This window comes from Amphiprion ocellaris, chromosome 2, assembly GCF_022539595.1.
Source record: "Amphiprion ocellaris isolate individual 3 ecotype Okinawa chromosome 2, ASM2253959v1, whole genome shotgun sequence".
Taxonomy (NCBI): domain Eukaryota; kingdom Metazoa; phylum Chordata; class Actinopteri; family Pomacentridae; genus Amphiprion; species Amphiprion ocellaris.
This window is the reverse complement of record NC_072767.1, coordinates 592,122-613,199: the sequence shown is the minus strand read 5'-3', so window position 1 is coordinate 613,199 and position 21,078 is coordinate 592,122. Positions and strand designations below refer to the sequence as shown.

The following is a 21,078-nucleotide window of genomic DNA, read 5'->3' as shown; positions in this document are numbered from 1 at the left end:
ATGTAAATTTTTCAGGCAAAATCATGCCAAAAACGACATTATAAGGTCTGTTTAAATTTGTTAGGGTACTTTTGCAATTCCAATAATGATTCTTTCTTTACTTTAAAAAGAAGAAAACAACTTGAATTGCATGTTTAATCTTGTTATTTTGCATATTGATGATCTTATTCATACGCATGTTTTCATTATTTGTCTAATTTGACATTTGTTTTAGTTGAAAGCAATTTGCAACTTAGTTTTTCTTCAGATAAAGTGATTATTATTATTTTGTTTGATTAATCAGATTTTTTTATTTTATAACAGAAAATATTAACATTTATTTCATTATTTGTCTAATTTGACTTTTTTTATTATAAAGCACTTTGAAACTTTGTTTTTGAAAGGTGCTATACAAATATTTATCATTATTTTAATTAATTGATCAGCTCTTCTTTAAAATAATAGAAAATAATCAAAATTTTATATTTTTCTCATGATTAAAAGCTGTTACAAGCAGCTAACCACCACATCGATTGTAAATTGTCAATCTTCTAGCAGGTGACTAATCAATACAATAAACAAATCTATAATTCTATGCATGCTGTCAGGTGCACTTTTCACTAAGAGCACTAATAATGGATTTAACAAAAGAGAAACAAATAGGAGAAGAGTGATTTTTAAACTTCAAATTCTATAGGAAGGATGTTCACTATTGTATGTTGTGTGTAAAACATCTGAAAGCTTCATTCCTCACGACAAGAAACATCCGAGCTCTTAACACCTCATTTTATTGTCCCAACATTCAAAAGTACAAATAATTCAAACACAACAGTTTTATGAAAAAGAAAAAACAAACATTTACAGCAAGATTTTTATTTTTGTTTCCAGTTTCAGAAATGACCTAAACTAGCAAGGATAACATGAAGTCATTCATCGCAGTAATTGGATTAATAATAAGAATAAGAATACTAAGAATAATAGCAATAATAATCATAATAATCATCATTGATAATTGTTAAGTAATAACAGAAGCAGGAGAGAGTAGAGAGAGCCGCGGTCATGGGGCCCTGTGAACATTTTTTCGTCTTTTTTGTCTTTAAAGATTTCATTTTATAGATTTTTCAGATAGTAAACAAACACGTCTCAGGAGGAAAAATGAAAACTGACAAGAAGAGCCTAGTTCCTCTGTTCACCTTCCCTCCTCCACTACTGGCTGCGTTGTTCCTACTGGCAGGCTGCCACTATAAGGCGCTACAGGGGATGGTGTGAGCCATAGGGTTGGGCATAGAGCGAGGTGACGCAGCCCCATGTTTCAAACACCCTGACATGCACACACACTCACACTCGCACATTTTGCACAATCGCCCGTGCCACACAAACACACACACACGCACGCAGGGAAACACACACATACACTCGTATACATGTGCACAAACACTACTGTACTGTATTACACACACACACACATGGATTCACTCCACGCTGACGAACGTTATGCGGACGATGCGCACAAAATACGTAAAGGAACATGCACACGAACATGCACACATCCGCACGCACACACCACACGTGCACACGGGGTCTAGGCGGAACACAGGCACGCATCGTAAGAGTTCAAAAGTCATACAGTGTAGGAAATTAGTTCACACATCAGAACATTCTACTGGGGTCGTTGCATAATTCAAGCTCCCGACGGCGGCGGGGAGCAAGAAGGGGTCTGGTTGGTCGGTTGGTTGGTCGGTTGGTTGGTTTGTTGCCGTTATGAGAACATGATTGGATGGCGCGGATGGCTGTTGGATGATGGTAATGGCGTCGGATGACCTGGCTTGTCAGATGACTGAGGTGTGAGAGAGGAAGAGGATGTACTAATGCGAGCATGCGTCTGAGTGTTTCAAATGCTCTCCACACACCTCCTTCATGTTTTCAAGTCTTAACAACAAACAAAAAAAATCCAATTTCCTTTATATTTATACGTCTGGAACCATTCCCTTACCTTTCACCTTTCAAAATATATAATATATATCATATTAGAGTATATAAAATATAGAATCGGTACAATCCCTTTTTTTTATACCTCCAGAGTACTTCTTTAAGTATAGCAACAACTGTTGTAAATAACAGTTGGTGTGCAATGGTAACAATTTCTCATTTTTAAAGATTTGTTGGTATGTCATTTGAAAACATGATGAATATTCTTAAAAATAAGTTCTGACTCTTTAGTGACTTTGACCGATTTAGTCCAGTGCAATGAATGACCCTCAAAGAACATTTTTTTGTTTTTTTAAATTTATCTGCCCAAGCCTCCAAGAGCTGAATGTTATATAAAATGTTCACTGAAAACTGAAAACTATGCTTTCAGACCCACATTTTTGCATAAGGTTTCATCACAAAGCGGTAGTAAGTGGAGGGAGGGTGTGGACGGAGTGGCTTTTTAGAACTACACAAACTTATCACAGGTTATATTGAACCAGAACGACTGTTTATAACATTCTATTAAGACTAAACTTTATTGAAAAAGATCTAAAGATTTCATTTTAACAAGACAAGAAAAAAGCAATAGCAAATTTAACTATTAACTAGGTTATGCATAGCGAGTAACTGTTTCTAGTAATAAGGGAAGAGCGTCCCCCAACCCTCCAGACATTTTTTTCAGTTTTCTTGACTTTTAGATTTTTTATATTGTAATTTTGATATATTGGTACAAAGCACAAACGTACTAAAAGTTCTCTCAGTGCAGTGGACTACTGGAAGAGCCTCTCCACTAGTCGCTTTGTTCCCTTTTGCTCAGAAACGCCCCCCTCCCTGTACCAGAATCACGCAAATACACAGACAATGAAACAAATAAATACATAAATTACACAGATTTAAATTAATCAATTAATAAATATAGAATAAATAGAAATAAATAGAAAAATAAATAGTTTAAAAAATAAGTAAACAAAACCGTCAAACAAATACAGTTATATTCTAAGCTTTATGTTCGGTTTCTTTTGCCGCGGTAGTTAAACTCAAAAGTTAATCCAATTTTTTTTTTCTCCACAAGCAACATGACAACAATTGAACAGTTTCCTCACAAGTTTTTCTAAGTAACTGAACCACCACTTCATAATAAATTGTCATATGAAAAAGACAAGCTCAAACAAAAGAACAGTGACAACTCAGATAGTACAGTAGATATTGTAAAACAAATGTAGACTATATATATATTTATATATATCATCTATTTGTACACAGCAAATAAAGACACAGTTGTCATAGATCCTTTTTAAGGAAACAAATATCTAGACTAACAGAACTAGCTAATCATCATTAAGTTTTTGACAAACGTTTCACGCTCAGCAAGTAACCAAAAAAGTCAGCAAGCCAAACAAACAAATGAAATCAAAAAATACAAAATAAAAAGTTTTGTTCAGTGATTCTTACAAGGCCCAAAAATTCATTAAATCTGGTTATTCAGCAAAGAAATAGTCTCACCAGACTCCTGGGCCGACATTAAACAAATATTAAACAAAGAACAGCAGCTCAATTCAATGCCAACATCGAAGTATTTTTTTCTTTAAACAACACATAGAACAACAAACTTGGATATTTAAGATATGTGAATAATGTAGTATAGCACCTACTGTTGATCGCTAAAAGGAAGTTCTTTTCAAATGTAAGTTTCACAAACGCAGAGCGAAGAAAATGATATAGATAATGTGTAGTATGCTCTCTAAATGGATAGATGTGTATATATATCTAGTTACTGATATCCCATATTGACTGATGACGAAAAAAACGAAAACAAGTGAACAAAAGGGTCTTCTTGCTTTGGGCTCTGGACTTAATATGGATGGTTAGGCCTCGGAAAAAGACCCCTCTCCCTTCCCTTTTGGGTATCGCTGTTGAATAATTACGCACTAGTACACATGTGAAAAATTACCAAAATCACCTGCCTCAAGTTTGCATCCCTTTTCACAAAACCTTCCATCTACAAAATCGCTTTGCCGACTTGGAATTCCCCAAAAAACCGAGCAAACCTCTGATCCGATAAGGTACCACGGCAGAACGACAAAGACAAGGTGGTGCCCCCTCCCGCCCGCCCCGGCCCCCCCTAGTTAGCCAGTCAAAATATTTTTCTCTTTTTTTTCTTCAAATCCAGATTCTTGTAAAAATTCTTCAATAATTATTATTTTAATTATCATTTATAAAAATAGATCTTCTTTCTATTTATTTTTATCTTTTTTTTTCTTAATGCGTATTTTTTTTTCCAAGCAAAGAGATCTTCTCTTTGGCAACAGTGTTATTTTTTTTTCTTAAATTACTGAACGTGTCATCAGGAAAGCTAACCCATCCCCTCCCTCGCCCCATCTCCCTGAAACCCCAAGTGAGGAAAGACATTATGTTTTGTTCGCGATACAAAACAAAAACAATGTTAGAAATTCATTTTTTTTCTACATCAGTTACCGGGAAATCCGCAGAGATCCCATCTAGAATCATAAGGGGGAAGTTTTTTAAATTACACACTAAAAATGAATGAATGGTTCACTAATTTAAAAAAGAGCCCCTTCCCTTTCATTGACAGGGAGGTATATAATACTAACGACAGTGGATCCGGATTTACAAAAGAAAAACAAATCCTGAATCAAGACAGAGAAAAGGCTCCAATCTAAAAAGGACATTCTCTTCTCTGAAATAAGGGGGATACAGGGATTTGCTACTGTTTACACAGAAGAGAAAAATCATTTTAACAACCACAACAAACAGAATATACAACAAAGAGAAGCCTGCATTATCACAGGAGCTTCCAAAAACTCGTGAACATTTTCATCATTTCATTTTTGTAATACTTAGGCAACATTGGCTTATAGGTCCAAAGTTATAATATAAGCCATTTCTAGTTCAATTTGTTTGATGGTTTGTTGGTTGCTTTGTGTCCCGGTCGGAGTTTTGCTGTGTTGGATGGCTGTAGTTGGGTGGTAGTGGTGGTGACTGAAGGGGGATAAAAGGGTGGGGTGGGGGAGGGGATGGGTGGAGGGGGTAAGAGGTGGAGGGGAGGGAATTTTGGGAGCAGACAAAGTCGCGGGGCAACTGCTTCTACCTGTGAAAAAGTTCAGGACTTGTGTGTCTTGTTAGTCTTGAAGGAGACTTGCAAGACGCGGTCGCCCAACCTGTAGCCGTTGAGGCTGGCGATGGCCATGGCCGCCTCGTCGTAATTCGTCATGGTGACGAAGCCAAAGCCTTTGCACTTGTTGGTGTTGAAGTCACGGATCACCTTGACGTTGTTGACGGCACCGAACGGCCCGAACAGCTGCCAGAGCACACTCTCATCCGAATCCGGGGACAGGTTGTACACAAAGATGCACCAACCAGTACCCGTGTGCCCGGGGATGTTCATGCCCACCAGGCTGGTCATGCTGTCAATGGTGATGGGGGAGAACCTGGGAGGAGAGGCGGAGCGAGGGGGAAAAAGAGGAAACAGAGAGAAGACGGCAAGCGTTAAGTTGCATAAAATGAAATGGTTTCTGCATGTAGGTTCAATGAAATGGCCATAAACCTGTGAAAAGCTCCATGTCCTTCCAGCTCAAACAGCTCCTCTGCATCATACGCTACCATCTACAGCCAGATCTGCACATCAAACCACCAAAACCCTGATCTCCAACCCAAACCACACCTATTCACAGGAATTGGTACATATGTATGTTGGTGTCTGAATGCACGTGTGCAACTAAATCCGCCCATTTCTGAAAGGTTTCCTGTCGGAAATGATGCCGCCGCCGAGCTCCGCTTCTGCTGAAGGAGCCGCAGACGAAGGTTCTGTCTTTGTGCCCTCGAGTGGCTCCTTTAGGTGCCTAAATTGCAGGAAGTTGTTGAATTAAAACCCTTGCTAGAAATTCATCAAAGATCATGCAGCAGCCTGCTAAATCTGTTCTCGTTCGCCTCATAATCTTCTTTTTCTTGTGATGCAAGAGATTTGAATCCTCAGTTGACTTCACTTTATTGCCTTTCCGCTCAAAGGAAAGGGAAAGGAGGGGGGAAAAATACCCCCACTTTTAAATAAAAGGTAAATGAGATAAAAAGGTTCATTTCTTATGCCACCTCTCTCCAAGAAAACGACTATAGGCATTATTGGGAGTGCTTTAATTGAGATTTCCGCTTTGCTGCAGCTGTCTTAGAGGAGGCTGCTTTCTTAAGGAAAAGGAGGGAGGGAAGAGGGAGCAAACTAAATGGAAAATGGAAGCACTTTACAGCCCAGTGGCATTAAGGTACAAAGTGTATTCGTCCCTCTCCTCCTCCCCCAGCTCCTCCTGCAGGGTGTTCTGGTCTGTTCTATTCCAGAGCTCGTGGCACTGATCGATAGCGCTGCTCGGGGCCCCCAGACTTCTCTCTCCAGCGGCTGGTCGGCAATCACTGCGACCTTCCTGCGTGACTTTGGTCATGCAGAGTCTGCTGCTGGCCTTTGTGCTGGCTGTGAATGCTAATACGAGCGCAGAGGGTGGTGGGCTTATTGACCGTACGGACTCTTTGCACTGATTAAATGTGCTAACTGTTGTCGCTGCATCAAATAAACAGATGATATTAGTATATAGCTGTATGATTAGGATTAACTACATTATAAATCTTCTGGTTTTTAATGTCATCATAGCACTACTGCTAACTGTATCACAATAGCCCTCCAATTACATGGCCTTTCTGCCTTGTTCAGGTGATTTTAATATTTTCTCCAGGACCCAGCAGGTGGAATCTAACAGGCCTTTTCACGTCGAGGCCTCGTCTGACACGCTCGGCCACTTCCAGGCCTCTCCTGCTGGGTCTCAAAGAGCTCGTGGTGTTTTCTGAGTAAAACGCTGCAGAGTGTGAGGTTGTTGGGGGTTTTGGACGCTGACTAATCACTACCACTGTGCCGACGTGGAAACGTGTGTGTGTGTGTGTGTGTGTGTGTGTGTGTGTGTGTGTGTGTGCGTGTGCGTGTGCGTGTGCGTGTGCGTGTGCGTGTGCGTGTGCGTGTGCAGCCATCAGAGCGGGACCAAACACTAACCAGTGTTAGAGACGAGACCAAGGGTTGCATAGCAACAGCGTAGCTGACCAGATATCTATTCTGTCCTTTTCTGAAGCTAAACCATTTCCAGCTCTTAACACTCTCTTCTCTTTCCTTTCATATAATAACCTCAGATCAGTGGAAAACACTTCTAACTTAATGACATGCTCTGCAATCAGGGCACCTGAATCACACACTATTTCCACCTTTTGTGAAATTATGTAAAGATTGAGGGCAAAGTGCTCACAGGGTTAAACCTGCGAACGCCACAATGCATCACTATCACACTCGTGGATTGTGCATTTGACAGAATTACGGGTTTTTAGTGGAACTTGCTAAAAGAGAACATTTCTCTGGAGCTGAAACTTTGGTGCAGTTTGAGTTGCTAAGTTGACTGACTGATGAGGCCCCCCGAGCTTACAACATGCAAGATGCCACCGTCAGCACATGAAACATCTATCACCACAGTGGCTGCTGCTCTGGCTTATGTAACACCTATGGTAGCGAGAAAAGCAAAAAAAAAAGAAACATGGAGGCAAAAAGGAAGGAATTCGAGCAGAGCAGTGCCGAGCAAAGCTGGAGCTGTCTGCAGTGAAACAGCGATTCCTGTTTCCAGCAGGGATCCAGGTTCATCCAGCCTCATCTCCAGCTAAACGATTCCTAATCTCTGCTAAGATATTAAGGATATACAACTTTGTCGTAGCTTACAGTGTACAGATTCACAACACGCATATTAAATGTACAAAATGTTTAATTCCAATGATTAAATGAGGGGAAATTTCCATAAAATCCAAGTGAGAAATTCCAAATTTTAAGACACTGTCCCCACCCGAGCTATAGCTGCAGAACAACAAGGCAGGAGAACCTGAATCCGATAGAAAAAACATAACACACACCTAGAAATTAGGAGTTTTACATCAGAGAACAAAATCCGTTGAGTACACAGAAACAACCCAAAAACAATCCAAACAACACCAGCACTTGTCATAATGAAACCAAAGCAAATTCATCACCACTGAAAACAAAGACTGATTGTTTTCTGTTCTGTTCCACCTTTAAGTGGTTGGGAGGGTTTTAAAGGCAACTCAAGCTGACGAGAAGAGGAGAAACAAATAAACCAAGAACAAGAAACCAAACAAATCAAAGAACCAAAAATGCAGCTGACCTTGAACGAATTGTCAAACGCAAAGTGACTGCAAAAATACAAGGAAACGTAAACTAAAAAAAGAACCAAAAAAAAGGATATTGAAAAATCATTGAGTCAACATGGACATCTGGCATTGGGTGAAGTTTTTAATTACCTCTTTACGCCATAGGCCATATTAAGCAAATTGTCCAGCCTGTAAAGAGAAGGAGGGTTCTGGGGTTAATGGTGGGCAGATGGTCGACTCACTCAATGGAACTAATGTTAAGTCCCTGTAGGAACTGCATGGTCCTCCTCACTCAAGAACAAACAAACCCATCTATAGTTGGTCCATTACACTGAGGAGCCCCACCAGGAGAAAAAACGCTATCATCAGTAAATGAATCTACAGTACGATCAGTATGGTCTGCACTCGCTCGCTTCGGCCGCTGAGCAGCTTCGGGCTGCAGCGTCACCTCGCTAACACCGCAGCGGAGTGTTGCAGGCACATTGACATTACTGTAGGTTGCGACCGTTTCATACAAGACTACAGCAGTGGACTGGTCACAGTTCAGTATTACAGTTACATACAGAGCGCTAATGGCAGGTGAAGCGTAGCATTGCACCCGGCTATACCAAGACGATAGCCTTAGCCGTAATGCTACAGATCATCGTCTTATGCAGGAAATTGCATGTGGGTATCCATACAATTTAGGGTTCATTAGGATGGAGGGTAAATGAAAATTTATTCTCGTAAATCTATTTTTTTTCTTTTTTTGTAACTGGTGTTAACTCAACTGAGAGAACACCTGAGATGAAATGATCCAGAGTTCTGTCAGTGTAATGGTTTGGCGTTTGAATGATGGTGAGTGAGAGAGAGAGAGGTGATGATGATGCTCTACGAACAACAACAAAAGAACACAACCGAATGTTAAACTACCCATGAAATGTGGGTCTTGGCGGTTCGGAGGTCAACCTGTTGAGTGCTAACAGGTCAGGTGGAATGGTGTTAGTCGGAGAGTGTCCTCTGTCTGAAAGGGTTTGTTGCTTTTTTATGGGAAGATGTTCTGGTTTTTCTAAGGATTCCAGCCATTGCAGTCAGATGGTGTAAATTACCGGGTGTGTGTCTGTGTGCAGAAACCTGTGGGCTGCATGAATCTTGGCCATCTTGGATGGATGCAGTCTGCTTGGTGACTCAATGACCTTCATTCCTCACTTGGGCTCATCCTGTCTCATGTCTTATTAACTCCTCTGGCCTAATGGACAGGGGCCACGGCTTATTGAGCAACAGCTGTCCGGTGACGCCTCGTTCCTCTTGAAAACACAACAACTCTGACTTTGACTCGACTGTCAGGGTTGTTGCTCCTTGTCTCTGTCAGTCAACAAACACTTGCTTTCTTGCACAAACATACACACTTACACACACACACGTTCTCCTCAGGATGTGCCAAAATATTTCATTAAAATGTTGTGTAAAAAGCTATTTTAAAGAGTCAGTAACCTTTGATTAAATGCAAGGCTGCAAAGAAAAAATTCATTTATTGATTTAGATGTACCTTTAAAGTTGAAAATTCCCTTTTGATGATTTGTCCTCAACATAATAATGTTGGTAATTATACCAATTCAATATTGTGCCTAAATTCAACTTAAATTTCTATGTTGATTGATTTAAAAGAAAACTAAAGTTGAAACAAATTTGTTAAGTTTAGGATTTCAGGCCAATATAAAACCTAATAAAATACACAAGTTTTACTCAGGATGTGCCAAAATATTTAATTCAAATGTTGCTTCAAAAGTTATTTTAGAGTCACCAACCTTTGATTAAATGCAAGGTTGCAAGATAAAAATTCATTTATTGACCTAGATAAACCTTTAGAGTTGCACTATCCCTTTTGATGATTTGTCCTCAACATAATAATGTTGGTAATTACACCAACTCAACATTGCCTGTGAATTAAACTTAAATTTCTATGTTGATTGATTTAAAACAAAACTAAAGTTGCAACAAATTTGTTAAATTTGGGGATTCAAGCCCTTAAAATCTTGTATTTATGCTACCACTGATAAAGAAAATTGGTACATTAAAATATCACTGATTGTCGAGGAAACACTAATTCCCCTAATTTGATATATTTGGTTGGTTTAACATAATTTCATTACATTCTACCAACTAACAACATCACGTTAGTTGGTTGGAGATGATTCCTTTAGAAATTGTTTTAACTCAGACAGACTGATGCAAACTGTGACATTAATTGTTTTTGTTGAGTCTAACCATGCGTTTCCAGAGTTTAACTTCATATACACACAACTTGATTATCGTTCATTTGCAGGTAAGGGAGTAATGTTGCAGGCTTTCAATACATAAATGTTATAATAATAATAAGGATAATAATAATAAGAGGCATCATTGTAAAGCTATTTGTATTAATCATTTTAAATTAGCTGTACATTTCCAGTTCAGATAACAGATCAGTGTAGATAATTGTAGTTAAGCACCTTGCAAATTAGAAATCCTGCAGAATAAAAGAATCACGTTTTAAAATATTCATCCAGCACTGGCTCACAAGCTGCTTTACATCGAGCCATTTCAAGATCCAAATGCCTAAGATGTGTTTAAATGTTGTAAACAGTCATATTCTGGTGACCCGCATTGAAATCCCACATTGCAGGAAATTTACATAACTTTTTAAACACCTACTTTTATCTGCTTTTAGCATTTGTCTGCATTGTAGCACTTTCCTCGCTTAGAATTAGCAAACGAGTACAAGAGCAGCCCTAAAACAAAGAACAACAGTAGGAGAAAAGGATATAAGGAATCATTAAAACAGTAATTAGCCCATTACGTGGGAAGGGAACAAGCAGTCTGCTTTGTGGGTAAATGAGTCAATTGGAGAGGAAGCTCAGAGGAGAGCAGCTCCAGGCCTGAGAGCATGAAGACATCTGCTGGCCGCCGAGCCGCTGGGCCACAACAGAACAACCTGCTGCTGACACCGTCTCTGACACATGTACGAATGCACACGGATGCAGGCTCACCACGCAAACACACCGCCAGCTTTTCACACTGCCTCTCCAAGCTCCACACAGACAATAGGGCTTTTGTGCTTTCTGTCAATGCATGTTAATGGAGGAATGGGTGTTTTTTTTTCTTTTCTTTTTTGAAACAAACAACAAAAAAAATTCTGTTCAATTAAAATTGGCTCCTGCCCTGGATATAATAGGGCTAATTTGCTAATTAGTACCATTAGTTAACGACAGAGGATCGGAAACAAGCCGGGATCTCGGCTTCGCTGCATTGTGCTTGAATCGATTATGTTTGCTGTCTTGGAGAGGGACCATACAGGCACATTATATACTAACCTGTGCTACAGGCGTCACGGCACGGATGTGATTATAACTGCAGCAGGGTTGAGTCTTAACTTGGGTCTTACAAGCAGCAGCACATACTGTATGTATTATTTTATGATATACATTCACTGTATCTTGACCTTAAATTTGTCTAAAAAAAGACAAGACCAAATGCAGTGTTGCATTCAGAAAAAAGGGCTTTTTGCATATTTAGTGACATAAAAGAAACTGTGCACAGGAAGTACATCAGTAACTTCTTGAGTGTGTGATAGGTTTTATTTTTAGCACCAATTTCATTTTATAACATGTCTTTACTGTAGTCTGAACTTAAATTTCAATTTGTGTTATAAGGAGATGAACTGACCAGACAATAGATGATAAAATGCAGTGTTACAGTCAGAAGAGAGAATAATAAATAGGGAATCTGTGCACAGGAAGCACAGTTACAGCTTCTAAAGTGTCTCAGATCACATATAGATTGCACACACACGACTGATGCATAGTAATGTATATATCTTGACCCTAAATTTCAATTAGAGATTAAGAGAACAGACAAGATGACTAAATGCAGTGTTACAATCAGAAAACAGTGTGTTTTACAGATTTAGATGAAACTCTGAACATGAAACATAACTTCAAAAGAGTCTAATAGATTTTACTTCTAGCATGAATTTTCTTGTATTTCAAGCATCTATATGACTTTGAAGTATAGTGATATATGTAATTTGACCTTAAATTTCAGTTAGTGTCATAAAGACATAAAAAGAACATACAAGAGATGACTGAAATGCAGTATTAGAATCAGAGAAGAGGGCTTCTTACAGATTTAGTTAAGGGAAACTGTGCACATGAAGCACATTTATAACTTCAAAAGTGTCTAATAGATTTTATTTTTTTGCACCAATTTCGTTTTTAGAATATACGTATCTGTATTTTGACCTTCAATTAAAATTTTTCTCAAAGACATGCAAAGAACAGACAATAGAGGACTGAAATGCAGCGTTGTATTCAGAAAAGAGTGCTTTTTGCAGATTTAGTTAAGCATAAAAAGGGAAACTGAGCACATGGAGCACATTTTAACCCCAAGTGTCTAATGGATTTTATTTTTAGCACTAACTTCATTTTATTTTAAGCATATATACAACTTTAAAGCATACTAATATGCATATCTTGACCTAAAACTTCAATTTGTGTCATAAGGAGATGAATAAAATGAACAATTGATGACTAAATGTAGTGCTGTATTCAGAAAAGAGAATAAAAAGGGAAACTGAACATAAAGCACAATTATAGTGTCGAATAGATTATATTTTTAGAATTAATTTTCAAGTATATATTCAACTTGATGCATACTATTACATATCTTGACCTTAAATTTCAGTTTTTGCCACGAAGAGACAAAAAGAACAGACAATAGATGACTAAATGCAGTGTTACAATCACAAGACTGATTTTTGCGATTTTATTTTTAGCACTAATTTGATTTCATAACATGCATATACCGCAACTCACCCTTAAATTTGAATTTCTCATAAAGAGATGAGCAGAACATAGAAAGATGACAAAATGCAGTGTTGTATTTCGAAAAGAGTGCTTTTTGCAGATTTAGTTAAGCATAAAAAGGGAAACTGTACACACGAAGCACATTCTAACTTGTAAAGTGTGGAGGTTTTTAGCGAAGGGCTTGGGAGCAGAGAGCAGGGACACAGTGAGGAAGTGTCCTGTGGTTGTGAGTTGTGATGAGAAGCGACAGCTCTCCTGCAGAGCCTGTAAATTGGCTTGGCGTATCACAGACACACAGCCACGCTACATCGCTCAGGTGTCACACCAGGGAAGCCGCTCCAGAAGAAAAATACCTTCCAAGCTCTGACTTTGATGGAGAATAAACAGCACGACCGGCTTAGTGTTATTGAAAGAGAGAGGAAATTGTATAAGCACATATTCTGTCTGCGGCTCTGAAACGGTGCTGTCGGATCTGATGATAGAGTGCAGGATGCAATCACCTGTTTCTGTCTCGCTTTTGGGTAGTTGAGGTGAAAGGTAACATGAGTGGAAGGAGTAATCCCTAAATGTCTATAGGTGTCATAAAAAGGGCTGTTTGTGTCATTAGTGGGTGACGTAAAATGGATGGGGAGGATGCCATATATACAGCATGTGAAGTATCTACTGTATATATATAAAGTTTAGTGATGGTTTGGTGTGAAGGTTACAGACCTGAGCAAAAATCTACTTTGCATGCATTGATTTAATGAAAATAAAACCGTTGAAAGTCAAATCTGTTAGTTAATTTTGGTAGAATTTGCTTTAATTTGACCTTATGCAGGATTTGTAGTACATAAAGTCTCTGAAGGCCAAATGTGTATTCAGATGTGCACAACATTCTAGTTTAGAATTAAGGATGCAAAGTGTGCAAGTTCAAATTTAGTTTGATGAAAAATGAGTCCATATCCCCCAATCCATGTTTTTTTTTTTTTTTTTTTTGCCCAGGCCTCACAAGGAATAACTCTGGGAAGCATCGGCGTGATGGCTGCATGATGAAATGAGGGGAAATACGTAGTTGTGAACGACAGAACCCCACAGTCTCTTATGAACAGCTCCTCTCTGATCTGGGTGGACCCACACAGGGCGCTCGCTGATTTCGAGACACCTGCACCAGGTGCAGAGCTCACACCTGTTGTTCAAACGCAGGACGTACTTGCCAAAAAAATGATTGTTCACAGGAGAAAAGGTGCATCGCTGTTGTTCCGTACACGCTGCGATGACTCATGCTCTCCCTGTGCGGGCGTTACATCCTCTGTTCGAACAATCTATAAATTGTATTTGGTGCAAATGTTTTCCAAATCAGGCCTGTAGTTTAGAGCAGACATGTTTCCTTGATTAGATGCATTTATTGTCATGTTGACCAAGAATAATTGCTGTGAAGTTTGAGGCTGATGTCAGTATTTTTTTTACACACTAGACATTAAATCTCTCATATTTCAGTTTCACAATATAATATGCATAAACTGCTACTGTTTGACAGGGTTTCTAGTGAATACAAATTACTGGCTTTCTCATACAAGTTGAACACATAAACTTAGAGATTCCCAAACTTCTGGGAAAGTGATTCAGATCTAATTGTTGATCATAATAGTACAATTTGGGTAGATTACAATGTCTCTGGAGAAGAGGAGGAGCCACTGGTTCTAAGAAGTGAAAGTAAAGTAAAAGGGCATCATTGCTTTAGATTACTTTAATTTTGTGAGGAATTGTGTGTTTTCCATCACCGACTGTGTTTACATGGACTTGACTATCCCAGTTCTGATTGGATTTCACATTTTTGTGTTTGCACACGTTAACATATTCCAATTTCAGAAACTTGAATCCCAGCTTTGAGAAACCTACTTATGCTAGCTGCTTGTACTCCCAAAGAAAACTGGGATACAGCTGCATGTTCAGACATCCTGTTTGTCTCCTTTTTTAAAGTAATCAATACGAATCAAAGTCTTCTGATTCTTTGTTTAGGTCAGCTATCACACAGATTTTGTTAAGCAATCGCAACATTTATTATAAGTGGCGGTCAGAGGTCATTAGACGTCTCCTTAAGTCTTTGTCATGGTGCCCGTTGCTGCTAAACCCCCACAATGCTCTCTGCTAGTCAGCATGAACCGCATCTACTCTGAGTAATGCCTCCTCTGGTTGCTACAGGATTAAACAGTAAGAGACGCCCCCCTCTGGAACAACCAGGCACTACAGCTAATCTACAACACATGTTCTAACATGCATGTGGAGAATAAAGGTTTTTGACCTTCTTTTGGAACTTGTGGAGTCATTGTACATGCTTCCTTCTAACACTGTGTTCTACTGGCGCTAGAGAACAGGGTTTGACCACTCTAACTGACTGGAAACCAAGTGATATTCCCCACAACCACACCAGTCCTCAGGAATGGAACTATTGTTTGCACTGGTGTTTCCTGTGGTCTCATGAATGGAAACTGTGTCACCCAGTCAGAAAAATGCAAATTTTCTCTACTCTCTGGGTCACTGCACTCCATCATTGTGACCCTTTTGCATCAGTCCCAGCTGTGCATGTTCATCCTCGTCCTACACTGGGGCAGCGACACCAGTCAGAGTGAAAGACATGTCTCATGTTTCTTGATGGATATGCCGAATCTGTAACACATTTAATAGTGCTAAGCTTGCTATAAACCAAAGTGGCTTCATTTTCAATATCCACAGTCAAATTAAGCTAACAGGAATGTTGGATTAGACGTCACAGTACGCAGTCATCAGTGGCCAGATTTCACTGAACCATATTCCAGATATGATCATAACTGGGGATACTGGTGCACATGTAAACACAATCAAGATATGGTCAGTACCTATGAGTTGCTATGAAGAATTCAGAACATTTCCTTGCAGCATTTAGGAACAAAACATGCCACAAAGGCAAGTGAGTGCTTTCAACTGTTCCAAAAACCAGCAATCTGGATGTGAATTTAGTCATTTGAACTGCTGACTGTAATGCTGATTGTCTGAAATGCACAATGCCTAGCTGCACTGACAGTACTTTTTAAAAAAATGCAGTTTGGAACTCGCAATTACCTTCTCACCTTTTGTTTTTATGCACATAGGCTTGGATCTTTTGGCTTTTATTCTAAAAAAGTGTATTTCTAATGCAATTTTTTGTACTCCCGTTCTTAAGAGCTGCAGCAGTGAGTCATTTGACTTCGTCTCTGGGAAATTGAGACAGACTTTTAATTTGAGAACCAGGGGCACCTGAAATAGTTCCTCACTTCACGACTTTATGATAAATGAAGCCGCTCAAATAGGCCTTTCAGTGACAACTTAATGTCACCAAAGCTGCTTTTAAAGCTACTGAACAGTGGACCAGCCACTGCATGTTACTGAAGAGTTTTGGTGGGCTCGCCAAAAATAATAAGGTTTGGAAACTCTGCATCATACACCTTTAAAACCATATGTCGTGATATAAATGTCTACACTGTTTGAAGAGCTTCCCACCCCATCCTGACTGCTTTCTGCCTCCACGACCTCTTGTAGCCGTGCCCTGGTACTCACCTAAACCTCTGGGCCTGGTGGTGCAGGGGCCCGGGGTATCGGCGGTTGGGGGACTGGTAGAGTTGCGACAGAAGGGCTTGGCTGGTCTTCTGACTGGGGTTGTTGGCAAACTTGACCGTGATGGGCTCGGCGGCACCTGAAGGCTTCTGGCCATTCAGGCCCTTGATGGCCTCCTCAGCCTCTATCCTCTTATCAAAGCGGATGAAGCCGACGCCTCGGGAGCCACCTGCGGGGCCAGCACATCATAAACAGACAGGGGCCCCTTTTACTTTACAGGTTCTACACACAACTTTCACTTCATATATGTTCACTCTGTGTGTGTGTGTGTGTGTGTGGGTGCAAACATTGTTTCCCAAAGTGGAATTTATGCTTCTGCACATGACAAAAAATGCAAAAAAAACAGATAAACTCTTAATCAGGAATCCCTACGTGTTGATTTACGTGAATTAAAGGTGATAATGTGCTTCACAATGTAAAAAAGACACAGAAGAGCTCAACACAGCGTGACAAAAATATGAATTGTGGAGTAAAATAAATCATTCTCTGTCACAGATATTTTTTTTCTGTGAAACAGCTTCCAGCTCCTTCTGGGAGAATGATAACAAAAAGTATGATGACCCATTTATTCACTAGGCTGTGTATTAACTACTGAAGTGTCTCGCTGTGATGTTGTACACTGTACAAAAGAAATAAATCGGGCAGCTACGGTGCCAGAATAACTATTACAAAATGGTAGAATACTGTAAGGTTCAAAAAGTAACAGAAAATATCCGCAAAGTAATGATAATTTATCATTAAATGCTCATTGTGGAAGTACAAATTACTATTTGGAAAAATATGGACGTTTGATGCGGATGTAATCTGATATTTTCAGCATGTAAATGTGGAAACTCTGACCGCATTTCAGTCCCTAATATACAAATTTTTCATTCAAATAACAGCAAATATCTGTAAAATAATGATATTTTAATGTTATAGGATCATATTGTAAAAGAACAAATTATTTGTAAAAATATTGACTTTAGATGAGGATGTAATTAAAAATTTTTTCTAACACGCAGCATGTAAATTTTATTTCTTTTCTGTTATTTTACTTCATATAAAACACAACGTGGAAAATCAGTTTTTAAAAATGGAGCATTTTTCAATTAAAAGCAAATATTTGTAAAAATTTTTTTGCTGATTTAAATACAGTAAAGCAGTGTCGTTTTATAGTCAAATGCTGCAAAAGATCGAAAGACCATTTGTAAAAATATTACTTAAAAAAAGCAATCAAAATTATTATTAAAAATGTATCAATAATTTTTCCATCCTTGATATACATAACAGTTTTTATAAAATAAATTCAGGAAAAATTGCGTTATTTTATTGCCAAATATTGTAAAAGAATATATTACTATGTTGTTTATATCTTTCTATTTTTTGGCTTTTTTTTGTTTGTTTTTTATTTACATTTAATATGTAATTACAACCTATTTTCCTGTAGTTTTGCTAGTAATTATCCTTAATTTAACGACACAGTAACACTATAAAAAACAAACTGTAAATTGTTTAAGAAAATCACAGTTAAAGCTTTTATTTTATTTTACAGTGTTGCAGAACTTGTGTGAGTATGAGTGTGTACGTATAGAATCTTGATCATAACAAGGCTTATGATAAGATAGATAAGACGTGGAAATGAATTAGGCTGAGCTGCCTTAAAAATGTACGCAGAAATGCCTTTTTTCAGTACCATTATACATTCGATTCTTCCTGCCTTCATCTGCTACCACTCTTTTGACGCCAACATTCAGCAGTTAACACGAGGATGTCCATCCGGTTTTACAAGAGACAGAAAACGCAGAACAGTGACACAAAGCCAGTGGGCAGCTATAGACTGAGCGTATGAGGCTGTGATGTGGCATTTGGCCCAGAGTCTGTTTGAAGCTCCCATCCATTCGTCCCTGACGCTCCCTGGACTTACAGTCATCCACACAGACTCCTCATGCATTGTTCTCTGTGACATTTGAGCCGTTTCCTTGGAGATATTTTTTTTGTTGTTGTTAAGAGGAACATTTAGAGATGTGCTACCTGGGAGGTCCTTTATGGGTGTCTGAGAATGCTTTGTGTGCATTACTGACTGTATACAGATAGATGTGTGTGTGTGTGTGTGTGTGTGTGTGTGTGCGTGCGTGCGTGCGTGCGTGCGTGCGTGCCCTTTAAAACCATATGTCGTGATATAAAATGTCTACACTGTTTGAAGAGCTCCCACCCCCATCCTGACTGCTTTCTGCCTCCACGACCTCTTGTAGCCGTGCCCTGGTACTCACCTAAACCTCTGGGCCTGGTGGTGCAGGGGCCCGGGTATCGGCGGTTGGGGACTGGTAGAGTTGCGACAGAAGGGCTTGGCTGGTCTTCTGACTGGGTTGTTGGCAAACTTGACCGTGATGGGCTCGGCGGCACCTGAAGGCTTCTGGCCATTCAGGCCCTTGATGGCCTCCTCAGCCTCTATCCTCTTATCAAAGCGGATGAAGCCGACGCCTCGGGAGCCACCTGCGGGGCCAGCACATCATAAACAGACAGGGGCCCCCTTTTACTTTACAGGTTCTACACACAACTTTCACTTCATATATGTTCACTCTGTGTGTGTGTGTGTGTGTGTGGGTGCAAACATTGTTTCCCAAAGTGGAATTTATGCTTCTGCACATGACAAAAAATGCAAAAAAAACAGATAAACTCTTAATCAGGAATCCCTACGTGTTGATTTACGTGAATTAAAGGTGATAATGTGCTTCACAATGTAAAAAAGACACAGAAGAGCTCAACACAGCGTGACAAAAATATGAATTGTGGAGTAAAATAAATCATTCTCTGTCACAGATATTTTTTTTTCTGTGAAACAGCTTCCAGCTCCTTCTGGGAGAATGATAACAAAAAGTATGATGACCCCATTTATTCACTAGGCTGTGTATTAACTACTGAAGTGTCTCGCTGTGATGTTGTACACTGTACAAAAGAAATAAATCGGGCAGCTACGGTGCCAGAATAACTATTACAAAATGGTAGAATACTGTAAGGTTCAAAAAGTAACAGAAAATATCCGCAAAGTAATGATAATTTATCATTAAATGCTCATTGTGGAAGTACAAATTACTATTTGGAAAAATATGGACGTTTGATGCGGATGTAATCTGATATTTTCAGCATGTAAATGTGGAAACTCTGACCGCATTTCAGTCCCTAATATACAAATTTTTCATTCAAATAACAGCAAATATCTGTAAAATAATGATATTTTAATGTTATAGGATCATATTGTAAAAGAACAAATTATTTGTAAAAATATTGACTTTAGATGAGGATGTAATTAAAAATTTTTTCTAACACGCAGCATGTAAATTTTATTTCTTTTCTGTTATTTTACTTCATATAAAACACAACGTGGAAAATCAGTTTTTAAAAATGGAGCATTTTTCAATTAAAAGCAAATATTTGTAAAAATTTTTTTGCTGATTTAAATACAGTAAAGCAGTGTCGTTTTATAGTCAAATGCTGCAAAAGATCGAAAGACCATTTGTAAAAATATTACTTAAAAAAAGCAATCAAAATTATTATTAAAAATGTATCAATAATTTTTCCATCCTTGATATACATAACAGTTTTTATAAAATAAATTCAGGAAAAATTGCGTTATTTTATTGCCAAATATTGTAAAAGAATATATTACTATGTTGTTTATATCTTTCTATTTTTTGGCTTTTTTTTGTTTGTTTTTTATTTACATTTAATATGTAATTACAACCTATTTTCCTGTAGTTTTGCTAGTAATTATCCTTAATTTAACGACACAGTAACACTATAAAAAACAAACTGTAAATTGTTTAAGAAAATCACAGTTAAAGCTTTTATTTTATTTTACAGTGTTTGCAGAACTTGTGTGAGTATGAGTGTGTACGTATAGAATCTTGATCATAACAAGGCTTATGATAAGATAGATAAGACGTGGAAATGAATTAGGCTGAGCTGCCTTAAAAATGTACGCAGAAATGCCTTTTTTCAGTACCATTATACATTCGATTCTTCCTGCCTTCATCTGCTACCACTCTTTTGACGCCAACATTCAGCAGTTAACACGAGGATGTCCATCCGGTTTTACAAGAGACAGAAAACGCAGAACAGTGACACAAAGCCAGTGGGCAGCTATAGACTGAGCGTATGAGGCTGTGATGTGGCATTTGGCCCAGAGTCTGTTTGAAGCTCCCATCCATTCGTCCCTGACGCTCCCTGGACTTACAGTCATCCACACAGACTCCTCATGCATTGTTCTCTGTGACATTTGAGCCGTTTCCTTGGAGATATTTTTTTTGTTGTTGTTAAGAGGAACATTTAGAGATGTGCTACCTGGGAGGTCCTTTATGGGTGTCTGAGAATGCTTTGTGTGCATTACTGACTGTATACAGATAGATGTGTGTGTGTGTGTGTGTGTGTGTGTGTGTGTGTGTGTGTGTGTGTGTGTGTGTGTGTGTGTGTGTGTGTGTGTGTGTGTGTGTGTGTGTGTGTGTGTGTGTGTGTG

At 38.7% G+C, this 21,078-nt stretch overlaps 2 protein-coding genes across 2 annotated transcripts in view; both read right to left on the bottom strand.

Annotated features, from left to right (window-relative positions):
- Positions 1–748: 748 nt before the first annotated feature.
- LOC111583977 (ELAV-like protein 4) lies at positions 749–16,768 on the bottom strand (the record flags this gene model as incomplete). The annotated part of the gene is made up of 3 exons (XM_023293228.3): positions 749–5,399; positions 8,299–8,337; positions 16,527–16,768. Coding segments are annotated over 3 exons (609 nt in total), but the record flags the coding sequence as incomplete, so codon positions are not given.
- Positions 16,769–18,831: 2,063 nt separating this feature from the next.
- Positions 18,832–21,078, bottom strand: part of LOC111566277 (ELAV-like protein 4) — an 88,149-nt gene continuing 85,902 nt past the window's right edge. The window contains exon 7 of the mRNA XM_055017664.1: positions 18,832–19,058. Within this exon, the coding sequence (XP_054873639.1) occupies positions 18,832–19,058 (227 nt within the window). The remainder of the gene's footprint in view (positions 19,059–21,078) is intronic.